Here is a 14,020-nt window from a genome sequence, read left to right as displayed (position 1 = left end):
GGGGGTTGAATGCATAGTTTGATTAGAATGATTGATTAGGGTTTGATAATGAAGGAAGTATCTCCTTATATAGAAGACAGTATATGAAATGGAGGGATAAGATTGAAAGGTGTAAAAGGAGGTTGGATATGATTAGAGGGTAGGTAAAAGAAATAATAAAATAATGAAAGGGGTAGGTAGTGTATGAATTAAGAGATGAATGACATGTGTCATGGGTAGAAAAGGTTAATGAATTAATTAAATAAATAAAGATTTATTTAATTAATAGAAGAAGTGGGATCAATTAAATAAATAAGATATTTATTTAATTTAGGAAAAGGATAATTTAAATAAATAAATGCATTTATTTAAATGAGAAATAAGGCTAGAAGAGGATAAATGAATTAATTAAATAAATAAAGATTTATTCAATTAATAGAAGAATTAGGCTTAGATAATTAAATAAATAATATTTATTTAATTAGACTGGACAATTTTGGGTGTCTACAGTATGATGTTGTCATATCTTGAGAAGTATGATTTGAAGAATATAAAGATGTTGGTAAAAGACACAGAAAGATTATGATGAATAAGGGGATGCATAAGGTATTCAATGAGCAACTATTACCGAGTCAGACAATGATGAAATCATGATGTTTAGATTGTTTTAACATCATACATATGTTGTAAATTGTAAAGGTTAATACTATACTATGTTATCAAGTAAAGAACCTAGTTGGTAAACCCTAAGGAACCTAGTTGGTAAACCCTAAGGTTATTGCTATCGGTTAATGAAGGCGGAATGTCTACCAAGTAAAGTTTAGTATTTACCGAGTTGTAACCAAGCTATAACAGAATGCATTAAATGTTTACATGCGTTATTTAATGAAGGAAGTTGATGAGCTGGAACTGATTAAATGATTGGTATGCTGTAAATATAGTTTGTTAATGAATCTATGGCAAAGGAAAGTCGGCATGAAGATCTACAGTTCAGATTGAACCGCAATACCTTGGCACAAGTTCCAAGAAATATGTGCAAGTTCCTAGGCGGGGTAAAATGTTTTCAGATCGAAAGATGCATTGAACCTGGACAAGTTTGAAGATCTGATGGCTATGATTAATCATGGGAAATGTGATCAAAGAGATTAAGCGGTTAGCTAATTGTTTATAAATAGGAAACTGTTGATAAACAATGTATGCGGGCAAGTGTATGCACAGGGATGCTACATAGTGATTACCGAGCACAGAAGCTTGAAGACCTGTTTGAATAACAGAGTATAGAAGCCCAACAGATGGACAAGATTAGTTCTATGTCTAGATTATATTGAACAAATAAGAATCTGCTTTAGCATTTTAGATGTGAAGTTGCAGATAGATTTTTATTACTGTTATTTTGTGAAAGTGACAGAAAATCTCTTAACCGAGTGGACTTAACAGTCTTATTTGTAAAACCCTCTAGCAAGGTGACATTCTGATTGAGTGTTTGAAATCCTTTAACAAGGTCACTTCTAACAAAGTGAAGATCCTAACAGATCTGAGGGAAATCCCTTAACTGGGTCACATCTAGCAATGTGTTTGTAATCTTTAACATGATTTTCTTTTAACCGAGCATACTCTAGAAGAGTATATTTCTTAGTGGGTCCGAAATCCCACAGTGGTTTTTCCCTATTTGGGTTTCCATGTTAAATCTGGTGTTATGAGGTTTATGATGTTTATATGCTTTTGAGTTTGCATGTTTAACAGTTTTGGGTTATATTACTAAAGTATATGTTACCGAGGTTGAATCTGATGTTTTTATGGAAGATTAAGTTTGTGTGATTCACCCCCCCCTCTCATCTTGTTGGCTATTGGATCTGTACTTACATTTAGTATCAGAACTATCAACTAAAGTGGTATAGTTGAAATCGTTCCATACTAGTAAATGATTTTAAAAAATAAATAAATTCTTAACATTGTTTTTAAAACTTAAATCAAATTTTACCATGGTGTAATTAAAGTAAATTATGGTCATATAGATAAGACAAACATGCAAAATAATAAAAAAACTCAATTCATTTTTTATCAACTCGAGAATTTTTTTACTCTTAATAATTTTTAAAAAAATTGTCTCTGGTAGGGTAACATATATGAATACATAATAAATAAATAAATCCAAGATAAAAGTTGACTATGTTGAAAAGAGGAAATTGCCCATGTATTGAATAAAGGAGGGTGTATGGCCTAAATGGAGGGAGAAGAAACAAAAAGAGAGAGAAGAGAATTAAGGCAAATATTCTAACGCAGGCAGTGAGGCTGTTGGTAAAGGTCGGGAAATCTAGCTTTACACCTATTAATTGCATTTGCTTGAAAGTTTTAAAAGCTTTTTCAAAAAATCCATTTTATCCATATCCTGCAACCATTGTAGTCGTGAGACCATATTTTTTAGAGGGTGGAGAGAGGTAGGCGTGTAGGCAAAAAGGAGGAGATGAAATCAAAAAATTGCTTCAGATTTAATGTGGAGAGCTTGGAAGTTTGGGTGGGGGAGTAAACCAATTTTCTTAAAAAAGATTGAATAGTAATCATCTAAAAAAGTGAAGGAAAGGTGTTTTTAAGATGTATGATTTATGTTTTTCCCCTTCCATTATTACCAAGTAGCCTTTAATTATTTAAGGGCTAGAAGTGTAAGGAAATTATTAAGGACTAGGAACTTTTTCTACTTAAAGAATGACTATCAAATCTTTGCAGCTCAAAGCATTAAATACTATCTAAGACTTTGGTGGCAAAATTTGCAAAAATAACAAAAAAGAAAAAATTGTGAAAATAATGAACTTCACGAATAATGACTATGAAAATAATGAACTTCACGAATAATGACAAACATCTAAATTTGCAAAACACAGCTAACCACAAAGGAGATAATAATCAAAGGAAGATTATTGGTAGTAGAAGTGATCTATCCAAACTATTGATGTCTATGAGTAAGTTAAAACAAATATGGAAATTATGTCGAATCTTGCAATAGCTTGTAGATTTAATGGCACTAAATGGAATAGGGAGACAATTTGTAGATGGACTATTGAAAATTGGAAGACGAAGGTAAATTTGAAATTCCTTCCCAAAAGCTTCTTCATGGTAATCTTCGCAAATGAAGAAGAAAAGGAGATAATAATATTCAACAGACTTTGGAAAATGGGTGATGCCCTATTGTATATCCAATAATGATACCCCAACTTCAATTCGACAAATTTTACACCCATATGATAAACCAGTCAGGATTCGACTATATAACCTAGCTATGGAATATTAGGCAAGTGAATGCCTAGAAAAAATTGGACGATCATTGGGAACAATAATGGAGATTGATATGAATCTACTGGATAAAAATTTAGACATCTATGCCTAGATATAGATTGCGATTGTAAGATAAATGAATTGCATTGCTCTAAAAGTTGATAACAGGCAATGGATCCAAATGGTTGAAATTGAGGAAGATAAAATGTTTTGTCTCAAATGTAAAAGTGTAATCATCTGGAAGTAGTTTGCCCCCATAACAAACAAATAAAATTGGTATGAAAAGTCAAAAACCCTAAAAATTCCTTTCTATTGGAGGGTAATTTAAAGTCTATTGAATCCCCTAAGGTTAATGAAATCATTTCGACAAAGGAGAAGTGATCAGAATTTGTAGTGTCATAAATTGTACACCCTTAACTAAGGTTGTCCAATTTCATGCTTAGGTTAGCACCCACCTTAGTGTGTATTATTTCATTTTTCATTTTCAAGGTTCCTTTAAGCATTTAATAATTAATTTAATTAAATCCAAGATCCTTTCTCACCAATTCACATATTATAAAATTGGGCCATTATCCCTAAGTGTGCCCCTTTTTATTTCATTTTAATTAATCCTGATAAAGTCCTAATTTCAAGCTTCAAAGCACATTTTCGCACATCTAAACACCTTGGATTGACCCACTGAGCTGATTTTTACTTTGTAATCAAGATATTTTGCATCCCTAGAAATTTGGAAAAAAGTCAGCTAGACTAGAGTGACCACCACATCGATCCCAACTTTTTCTCCCCGAATTTTGAGAGCTTAATTTGGCGGTATTATAATATTCAAATCCCGCTTGTGTGAAGTTTTATTGATTCTAGGTTGGTCTATGATCAAAATTAAAGTTAGGGTTTTATTTATATATATATATATAGTTAACCTACACTTTCACTTCATATATATATATATATATATATGAAGTGAAAGTGCAGGTTCTATGTGGAGTCCACAATCAGCAAATTCATCACTCATAAAGTCTTCATCAACCTTTTTCATCAATCATGGAAGCTTAGGAGATGTTGAATAATAATAAGGAGATCGCCAACTATTGATTGGCTTGTACCTCTCCCTTAGGGTTTGGCATGGTTCATATTATTTTCATATCTCTAAGTGAGTTTTCAGATCTACACATCATTCATTTTCAGATTTACATCATATTACATTTGTGATTTGAAGCATTTGCATTATGTTCATTTAGGGTTTTTACTCCAAACAAAGGGTAGAACTCTAGTTTGCATTTTAGCTCATAGGAATCTTACAAACACATGAGATTCTAGGGCACACACACTTTTCAATACTTTATTGGCTATTTGTGGAGGTGGAAATCACCAAAACAAGGGGTTTGACTAAGGCAAAACCTTATATAGCCACAAACACACCATTTTCCAATTTGCAGGCACATGTACAGGTTTCTGTGGGAGAAGGCAATTTCCAGGAGATCTCTGCAATCTGTCATAGACCCATTTCTAGAATTCGGACCTAGATCTCAGGGAACAGAGCACCTAGCGCTCTAGTCCTTAGGACCAAAGAACCCAGTGCCCTGGTCTTCCTTAGTGAGGTGCAAAATTTGGTAGTTTTGATCTGAAGCACTTCAATTTGTAGATTTCCAGTTTTTGGCTCAATATAGTCTCTGGGACTAGAGTGCCCACCACCCTAGTCCTATCAAATCAAACCCAAATTTCAATGTTAGATGCACATCAAAATTCCCTTTCCAGATTTGTACTTAGTGTTTTAGTTTCATCTCTATATCAGGCTATTAGTTATGCTCTTCTAGTTGATTTTGTTCATTTGATTAGCATAGTTTTGTATTCTCCTACATTGAGCACATTCCCCTTCATATCAGAAAAGGAATAGAAACCCTAAAAGTATTCCTTGACTCTCTTTAACAAGAGTTAGTCAAATTGAATCACTTCCTTAGGCTCTTTCGTATTCCATTGTATGAATGAGAGTGAGATTAGGTCTTAGTTTACCTAATCCCATTTTCATCCATCACATAATCGAAGTCAATTTTGAAGGAGCTAGCTAAAGAATTAATTAAAAAAGGAGATACTGATGTCATTCTACAAAAAATATCATAATGAGTTGGAAGATATACCGGATCACTTAGAAAAGTAAGATGACAATGTGAAAGATGATATGAGAATCGATGAACTATGAATTGTTGACGAAAGATGCATATCACAATCGTCTACTAAGATTATGAGCATGAAAAGAGTTGAAAAATTGGAAAGGGAAGAGGTAGGAAGGGAGGATTAAGCATCAGAGAGGAGATATGCCAGCATAAAAAAAAAATGTTGGCAGGTACCAAGGGAGGGGAAGCCTCCCTTGGGAAACAATGAAGCTGACGACATGGAACGTTAGGGGCCTTAAGGCCCCTGAAAAAAGGCACTTAATTAAGCATCAAATATAGAGATTTACTAGAGATATAACAATTCTTCAAGAAATACATCTATCAGAAGATGAGGCAACAAACTTTCTTTTATATTGAAAACCTTGGTGTGGGCTCTTTCATAGTGCCTTGGGCATTGTCAAGGGCCTGAGTATATTTTGGAATGAAAATAAAACCTCGATGATAACAGTTGAATTATTCCCAAATTGGATGGTAGCCAAGGCTTACATCATATCTTTAAATGAGTACTTAATGATAATTTGTGTGTATGGACCTACCGAGATAGAGAACAAGGAAGCTATTTGGTTGGCAATATCACAATTCCTAGACAGATACAAAGATATCAAAATCATTATGGGGGGAAATTTTAATGCCATAATTGATTATTTTTAAAAAAGTGGAGTCTTGAAAAAACTAATAAAAATATGCAGGATTTCAGGGACTTTGTGAATAGTTTGGAGATGATGGATTGTCCTGCTTCCAACAAAGTGTTCACTTAGAATAATAAAAGGTGAAACTTTTCAAACATTATGGAAAGACTGGACTATTTCATCATTTCTATAGAATGGTTGAACAATTATACCTTGATGGAAGCTCACATCCTTCCAATCTCTGCATCTAATCACTTCTCAGTGGAACTAGAAATCACCAGGCATAATAAGACTAGTAAAATACTTTCAAGTTTGAAAATGTATGGTGGTGGGATGGTAAACTCCTAGATCTACTAGAAATATGGTGGAATGTTCATGTAGGATAACTAGGATGGAGAGCTACAAATTTACAAAAAGACTAAATAAAATATGAAGAAAATATTGAAGGAATGGAACAAGTACATCTTTAAGAATATTTTTGAAGAAAATATTATAATAAAGCAAGAGATGGAAACCTTGAATGAAAAGGTGGTCAGGTTTGGGATGTTTAGAGAAGATTTTGTGGACTCCATGTAGAAAACAATGGGTATAGTTAGTGATATGAAGAAATACTATGACAACAAAATATCCTATCTAGAAGATAAACTTAAGAAAGAGTATGAGGGTAGATTGAGTCAAATGGAGAATAATTTCCAAAAAGTTAATGCAAACCTAATATGTTTGGTCATCTATAGTCATAAAGTGGTAAAATTTTTTGTAGAGAGCATAAACACCATGGTTGGAAAGCTCAAAACTTTCCATCGGGAAGGAACTACTGTGGATGTGGATGTGGATGCATTGGATAAAAAACAAGAGGAAACGACTGACCCTTGTATAAGAATCAGAGCCAATTTAAAGAAGAAATCTGCCAACCAAGAAATTAAGGAGCTCAATTAAATTGCTCTAAACATGACTCAGCAAGAAACTGAAGCCGCAGAGGCTCTTAAAAAATTGTACTAGTTTCTTCCTCTTTGTTGTCTCTTTGCTAGGTTTTGGATTTTTGCTGGTCTTTTGCTGACTTTGGGTTGCTTTTTTAATGGGTATATCTTTATGCAACATTTTGATGTAGAACTTTGTTAAAGGGTTTCGGGTCCCTTCAAAACTTGTTTGTTCCATAATCAAAAACAAATTGTTAATAATGATATGTTTTAACTCGAGCTTAATAATTTTTATCTATGCTTTTGTGGTTTTGGCATGAAAATAATCATTGTGAATCCATACAAATGAGATCAATGATATAAACAAGTTTGCAAATATTTGATGACTGCCGAAAGAATGTTTCTTTAGTACTAATGGATGGAAGTACCGATTCCTATGAGATTCTAAGCATTAGTCAAAAACTAAACATAAATTCTAAATGTTGATAAAAATATCAACATGATAGAACTAAATCTGGAAGCAACTGATGAATTGTGTAGGAATCTCACTTCAATATCAATGTTCAGGCAAGTACTACTTCCTTGGAAAGGTGGTCAACTATTTTTAGCAGTCCTTATGTGACAACCAAATATATAAGTGGGTTGTTGGTTCTACATGGAGAGGTAATCCACTTAGTTGATCTAAGTATAAGAAATGATGTTAACTATTATTTAGACATAAATACATGAAGGAAACATGAGGAACTAGTTTATTTTGCAAGACATGTTAGTAATGATAATGTGTGTATTGCTATTTTGCATTGTATTTTGATTTGGGAAAGAACATAGTCAAACATGGTGCCTCATAGTGTTAGGTATGTGTTTTGAACTTTTTTATTATTGCGTGCTGAAAATAAGTCATGGTGTGGTTGATATTTATATCACTAACCTCTATTTGTAATGGATTATAATTAATTGTTTCAGGACCCGCATTAACTATAGTAAAGGGATACAAGGCATCTTATTCTTCAATAGTGTACATTTAACAAGCATGACATCATGAGTTGAAGGGTAGGAAAAGAGTACAAAGGAAGAGATTTCTATATATTATTCAAAATAGAAAAAGTGACTAGTGTATTTGTAAGTTCAAATAATCATTTACAAAGACAAATGTTTGTATTTCATGTTGCTCATACAAAACCTTTTTAATTCTCTTTTCTACAAATTAACAGACCTACAACCAAAAGACTACAACATATAAAATTGATAATAAATCTAGCCAAGAGCTAATAACTAAGAGAAATAAGATAAAATGAACCTAACAAATATCCTTTGTTTCTTCCTTCAAAATTCAAATTTCTTGTAAAAATTTCAAAAAGTAAGGAAGATATCCATATAGAATATGAACTTTCAACTTCATAATGTTTAAACTAAGTATTCTAGATGCATAAAAAATGGAAAGACAAAAAATTAAAATCTACAACTTCTCGTATAGTAGTAGTATGCCTAATTATGGCTTTCTAGATGAGGAAATATTTTCTAATGAAAATATTTATAGTTGACACAAATGGGTATTCTTGGTTTAATTTTAGGCAAAAGACCATGGTTTTGATTTTGTAAAAGATAGGACATAGAAATGATGGGTGGTGAGAAAGTCATGAATACATGAACTCCATGCATTGCATCCAAGCTAGATTGCGAAGGGGATGTGCTTAAGATTGTCCTTTATCCCTATATTTTTTACCGAATGAGCCTCAGAAGTTCACATGTGTTCACAAAGCATTTGGGGCTAGAAATATCTCTAAAATGCTCATCGTGCACTTCTTCAAGCTTATGTAACTACTACTATTTTGATATTCTTTAGAGTGTGATTAGAGCCTACTCTTGGATTTTGCTTGCAAAACTTGTTTTTAGATTCAAAATTAAAATTTTGCATAGCATATGTGAATACGTGTTACCTTAAAATTGGAATATATTGTTTAATTAAAAGATTTTGTGGGCATAAACAAAACAATTTGACAACCCCTATATGGGATTAACAACAATTTTAACAAGGACAAAGACTGCAATGGTTCGTATTTATAACTAGTTTCATATGTTGATAATTCAAAGATTTATGCCCTAAGAAAATTTAAACAAAAAATATCAAAAGAAATAAATTTTCAAAAATCTATTTTTTGAGATAAATAAACCATAAAGATAGGAAAGGCCATAGTAGTATAAATTATTTTGGAAATAAATAATAAATAAAAAAGGTATTAAAATATTTTTTCAATTTTTTTTGATTTAACTTAGAAAATGTTGAGTCGGAGTTTATTATAAAAATTGCGTTAGATTTACCAAAAGATTAGGAAAAGGTACCTACTCAAATTAAAAAACCCCAATTTTTTAACCAAAAAAAATGGAAAAAAAAATCTGAGATTCAATATTTTGTTGACTGAATCATGTCAAAATTGTAATTTCTTGGCAATCTACCATAGATGAAAAAATATAGCACATAAACCACATACCTAAGAGAGGGAATATATTAGCAATCTTACTTGAGAGAAAAGGCAACCTAGATAATTTTTACTATCCAAAATTGTCAATAATCCTTCAAATTGGTGTGCATGTAAGTTGCTATAGGCTTTATGGATTATTATAAATTAAATTATGCAATCTACTTATAGGCAATGTAGGCGATGCAGAGATTGAAGTAGTGATGTAGTTAGACAGTTAAAAACAAATAAAATATCTATCAAAGATCAAACCAAATCAAGTATTCACCTCAAAATGATTTGTATTTATTGATTGATGTAGAGTAGATTTTTTTTGCATTTAATGACTCCATACTATATTAATGATAGTATATGGCACCTAGAAAATACATGTGATGGCCAAGAAATTTTTAAATACTTGCAATTGATTTTCAAAATTATGTTCTAGAGTATATAGGTATGGAATTAAATTGTTAAATGCTAATGCCTTGTACTATGACATTCCTAAGACTCCTCCTTGACGTAACCACATAAGTTTCAATCAAAGTCAAGTTTGAAACATGGAGTCAATGAGGGTGGATTTCAAAGCAAGCATGAGCCTACATAAAATGTTAATACCATCAATTACTCTCATGTCTATATCATTAGTCTAAAACAAAGGGAGCATAGAAATTCAATAGATTGTTTGATCACCTACATAGTATGTTACAATAAATTTTGCAACATCAACTTATCACCTTGCTTCTCATTGAACCAGTTGATACATCTAGATCTATAACCCACAAAATTTTAATTTTATTTATTTTGTTGATTATTATCGAATAGTTAGACACACTATCTAGGTAGGCACATGATACTTAAACATGAAATACACATGATCATATTGATAATACTGTGATTTAATGAGTAGGTATAAATAATTGGAATAAATCTATAGCATCTCCAAATTAAAATCTCAAAATCTAAATTGATCTCTTCCTAGTGTCCACCAACATGATGAGTCTAATCAAGAGGAAGTGGATAATGAGAATCCTTCCAATCATAGAACTAAAATGCTTTTATTATCTTTATAAAAAATGAACTACATGTTGCATAATACTAATGATGAAGCTACAAAATATATGGGCATACATAACAACTATACTTGCAAGTGAGCATCAATTACATACAATGTGATGGTATGATGATGGACCCTAGGTCTCTAGTGAACATTATTATAGAAATAAGTGTACCTCAAGAGAAAAAATAAGTCAAAAATAACAAAAGATACATCATTAGCTATACATTCTCACAATAATTTTCCCAAGCATACAAAAATTCAACTCTATAAAAATATGTAAAATATAGTTCATTAAAATATGTAGAGAAAGGGACAACATCTTAGCCTACTTCTCTAAAGAGAAAAACACATTTTTTACCTTTGTATACCACTTTTGTACATAGAGGGACTCTCTATGAGCATCCACCATCATTATCATCACATGTGCATCATAAATTGTAGAGGCTAGTTCCATGCTTGGACACATGGGGTAATGATTTGTATGTCGTGTCTCTTGGAGCTATTGAGGTTGAATCATTCATGCTTGGCTTTACCAATAATTGGTTATTCCCTAATTTATACATATCACATATCCTATAATGTAAAACTAGTTTAAGATAAATTATAATATTACTATTAGGATTCAATTATGTAGATTTTTAAGTCAAACCCATGTTGACCCATGTTTCATGATAAGTGGTTCACAAGAACCCATCTCTTATGAGAATGAATGGTCCACTTAGCACTCATTGCATTTAGGTAATGCTCGTAAAGGTGAAGCATTGGGCCTTCCTGAGAGGTCGCCCATCGTAGTACTACTCCAACTCACGCACACTTAACCATGAAGTTTCCTCCAAGGTTAAAATCACTTAGCTTGCAACCCCATTTATAAAGTTGGTTTTAGGTAAGTTGGTTTTGTTAAAATATTCCATGAAAGATTAAATTGTGTGTGTGTGAGTGTGAATTTTGGTATACATAGTTTCAATTCTACCATGTAATTAGATTGGTTGAAGTATTGAAGTTGTGAGGATGAGTCATAATTTCCAAGTTGATAAAATATTTTTTATTTTATTTTAATTTATACAATAGATCATATAGTACCCCAGTTCAAATCAAATATAGATATTTTTACATCATTTTGTAAGTGGTAGATATAAGAATCTTTATTATTTTATTATAAATGTATATTATTGATTAAAGTAACACACATTATGTTTGTGAATTTAAATATGTTTATATATTATATTTTTAGAGACATCAATGCCATTCCAATACTAAAACTAATAGATATAATATAAAATGAAAATAAAAAGAAGAATGAAAGATACAATATGTTAAAAGAATGAACTATATTCTCCCTTAAAAGATGATACATTACATGAGAGGCATTCAATCTCATTTGTGGCCCTTCTTGTGTAAGGGAGCTTGGCATTGAGATGAATAGGTTGTAGACAAAAAGATCTCAAAATACCTCGAAACCTCTTTTATGCAAATATGTAAAGAATAAGGAGAGCGATTTTTAAAACGGCGGAGATTGAAACAAAGAAAGGTGGAATAGAAATGAAAAATCATATACCCGGCGAACACGAGAGAAGGCCGAGTCTAATTGATGGCCATTCATGAGCTCGGTCAATTTAGATGGCAATTCATGGGCTCGGTCAAATCAGAACGTTTCTTTCGTCAACGGCAGAGTAGAGAATAGGATAGGTCCGTGCGGAGACTCGAATCCCTTATAAATGGCCACACCATATTTCCATTCTTCACATCTTGATAAACAACACAGTAGCAGCAATCGGAATTGGCCTCTCCCTTCATATACACCTGAGGACTGATTATTTTCATCAAATTCACATAGGGAAAGAGAGAAACACAAGACGCTATTATAACTATGGAGGCTCTCAAGCTAACAAGAGCTCTTAAGAGTAATACAGTTTTGCAGTTAGTGACACAGAAACAGAAACATGATCATGTAGGATTAGCTAATTATGCAAATAAGTCATGGCGTATAAATCTCGATCGTCGTCAGGTTGTGGCTTCGTTGGATGGTCCAAACACAAGATACCTGCAGCAGAAGCAAGTTGACTTGTTCATACGCCCGCTAACCCAGTCTCACATCGACCAAAACCCCAACAAAGATGAAGATGATGATGAGATGGTTGTGGCAAAGCTGCGTTTGGTGGCGGCAGCAGCGGCAGACCGGGCAGAAATGCACGGTGTCCTCGCACAGCAAAGAGACGGATGGAACAAACTCCTCCTCGCTTCCCTCACCAACATCACGCTGGCAGCGCTCATTCTCCAGGCTTTACCCAACATTAACGATAGTAATAACGTTGTCGCCACACTTTTGTATGGCTTCTCCACAGCTTTGATGTGCGGTGTAAACAAACTCCAGCCTTCGCAGTTAGCGGAGGAGCAGAGAATGGCGGCTCGGCTCTTCCACCAGCTCAAAACTGACATCCACACAAAGCTTGCTCTGCCTCCCCGCCTTCGGCAGGAGAAGTGTGCAGATTCCTTCCTCGCCAAGGCCTACAAAGCTGTGCTTGCATTGGATGAGGCTTATCCTCTGCCTCTATTCCCCGGTATGCTCGACAAATTTCCCAAGATTGTACAACCAACAGTTTGGTGGCCTCAACATGAACAAAATCATCAAACCCAGAACCAACCCCAAACTGACAACAACACAACCATCAATGGATGGAGTGCAGAGCTGGAGAAAGAGTTGAGAGGTGTTTCGGAGACCCTTAAAACTGGTGATATTGCAGAGTATGTGGGGCTAAGCCGCAAAGTATTGGGAGTAAACAGTATTCTTGCAATAGCCGGCCCATTGCTCACTGGGATTGCAGGGGCATTGAATTTGAATGGCGCAATGTTATCTATGTCAATGGTGGCGGGCGTGTTGGGTGTTGTGGGCAACACACTGAGCCATGCAGGTCAGGTCGGAATGGTGTTTGAGATGTACAGAAACTGCTCAGGATTCTACCATTTGCTGGACTCATCCATCTCAGACACTCTGAACGAGGCAGATCCAGAGGCCAGAGAAAACGGAGAGCTATTCCGTTGGAGATTGGCCTTGCAGCTGGGTCGCGATCCTCATTCTCCTCTTGAAGATTCTGCCTCCAAATTTGCCGGCAAGCTTTTCTGATTAATTGTTAATACACACACACGGCCCACTTTTTCAGGCTCCTGCCTTGTACACAGCTATACATACATGTTACATGTGATTAATCCATACAAACTCTTGTCCTCATTACAGCCTCGCGTTTCTCTTTCTTGTTCTACATGCTGCCTGATTTCTCATGCGTTATCCTATGCAGTTTTTATTTTTTTAACACTATTTTTTATATTAACTCACCATTAAGGCATGTGGAAGTTATACATTGCCCACGAGGATGAAAAACTGTCTGATGGAAAAATAGAAAGTTACAAACTGAAACACCTAGGTGTACTAAATAATTATTCGTTTCCTCATGATCATTTTTAACTTTCGTGGCAATGTATTTTATTCTTTTCTTTTTTTACAATTTATGTTATTTGATGAATTTTAACAAATATGCATGATAAC

At 33.6% G+C, this 14,020-nt stretch overlaps 1 protein-coding gene across 1 annotated transcript; it reads left to right on the top strand.

Annotated features, from left to right (window-relative positions):
- The first annotated feature begins 12,346 nt into the window (after positions 1–12,346).
- Positions 12,347–13,600, top strand: LOC131044475 (probable F-box protein At4g22030). The gene has a single exon (XM_057977802.2). It carries the CDS (start codon positions 12,347–12,349, stop codon positions 13,598–13,600), a length of 1,254 nt encoding a protein of 417 aa, XP_057833785.2.
- Positions 13,601–14,020: the final 420 nt, after the last annotated feature.

The sequence above is a fragment of the Cryptomeria japonica genome, chromosome 10, assembly GCF_030272615.1.
Source record: "Cryptomeria japonica chromosome 10, Sugi_1.0, whole genome shotgun sequence".
Lineage (NCBI taxonomy): Eukaryota > Viridiplantae > Streptophyta > Pinopsida > Cupressales > Cupressaceae > Cryptomeria > Cryptomeria japonica.
The sequence above is the reverse complement of the archived record's forward strand: the minus strand, read 5'-3'. Positions and strand labels throughout refer to the sequence as shown.

Coding starts and splice junctions, on each gene's coding strand:
- LOC131044475 (XM_057977802.2), top strand. CDS start 12,347: ATGGAGGCTCTCAAGCTAACAAGAGCTCTTAAGAGTAATACAGTTTTG.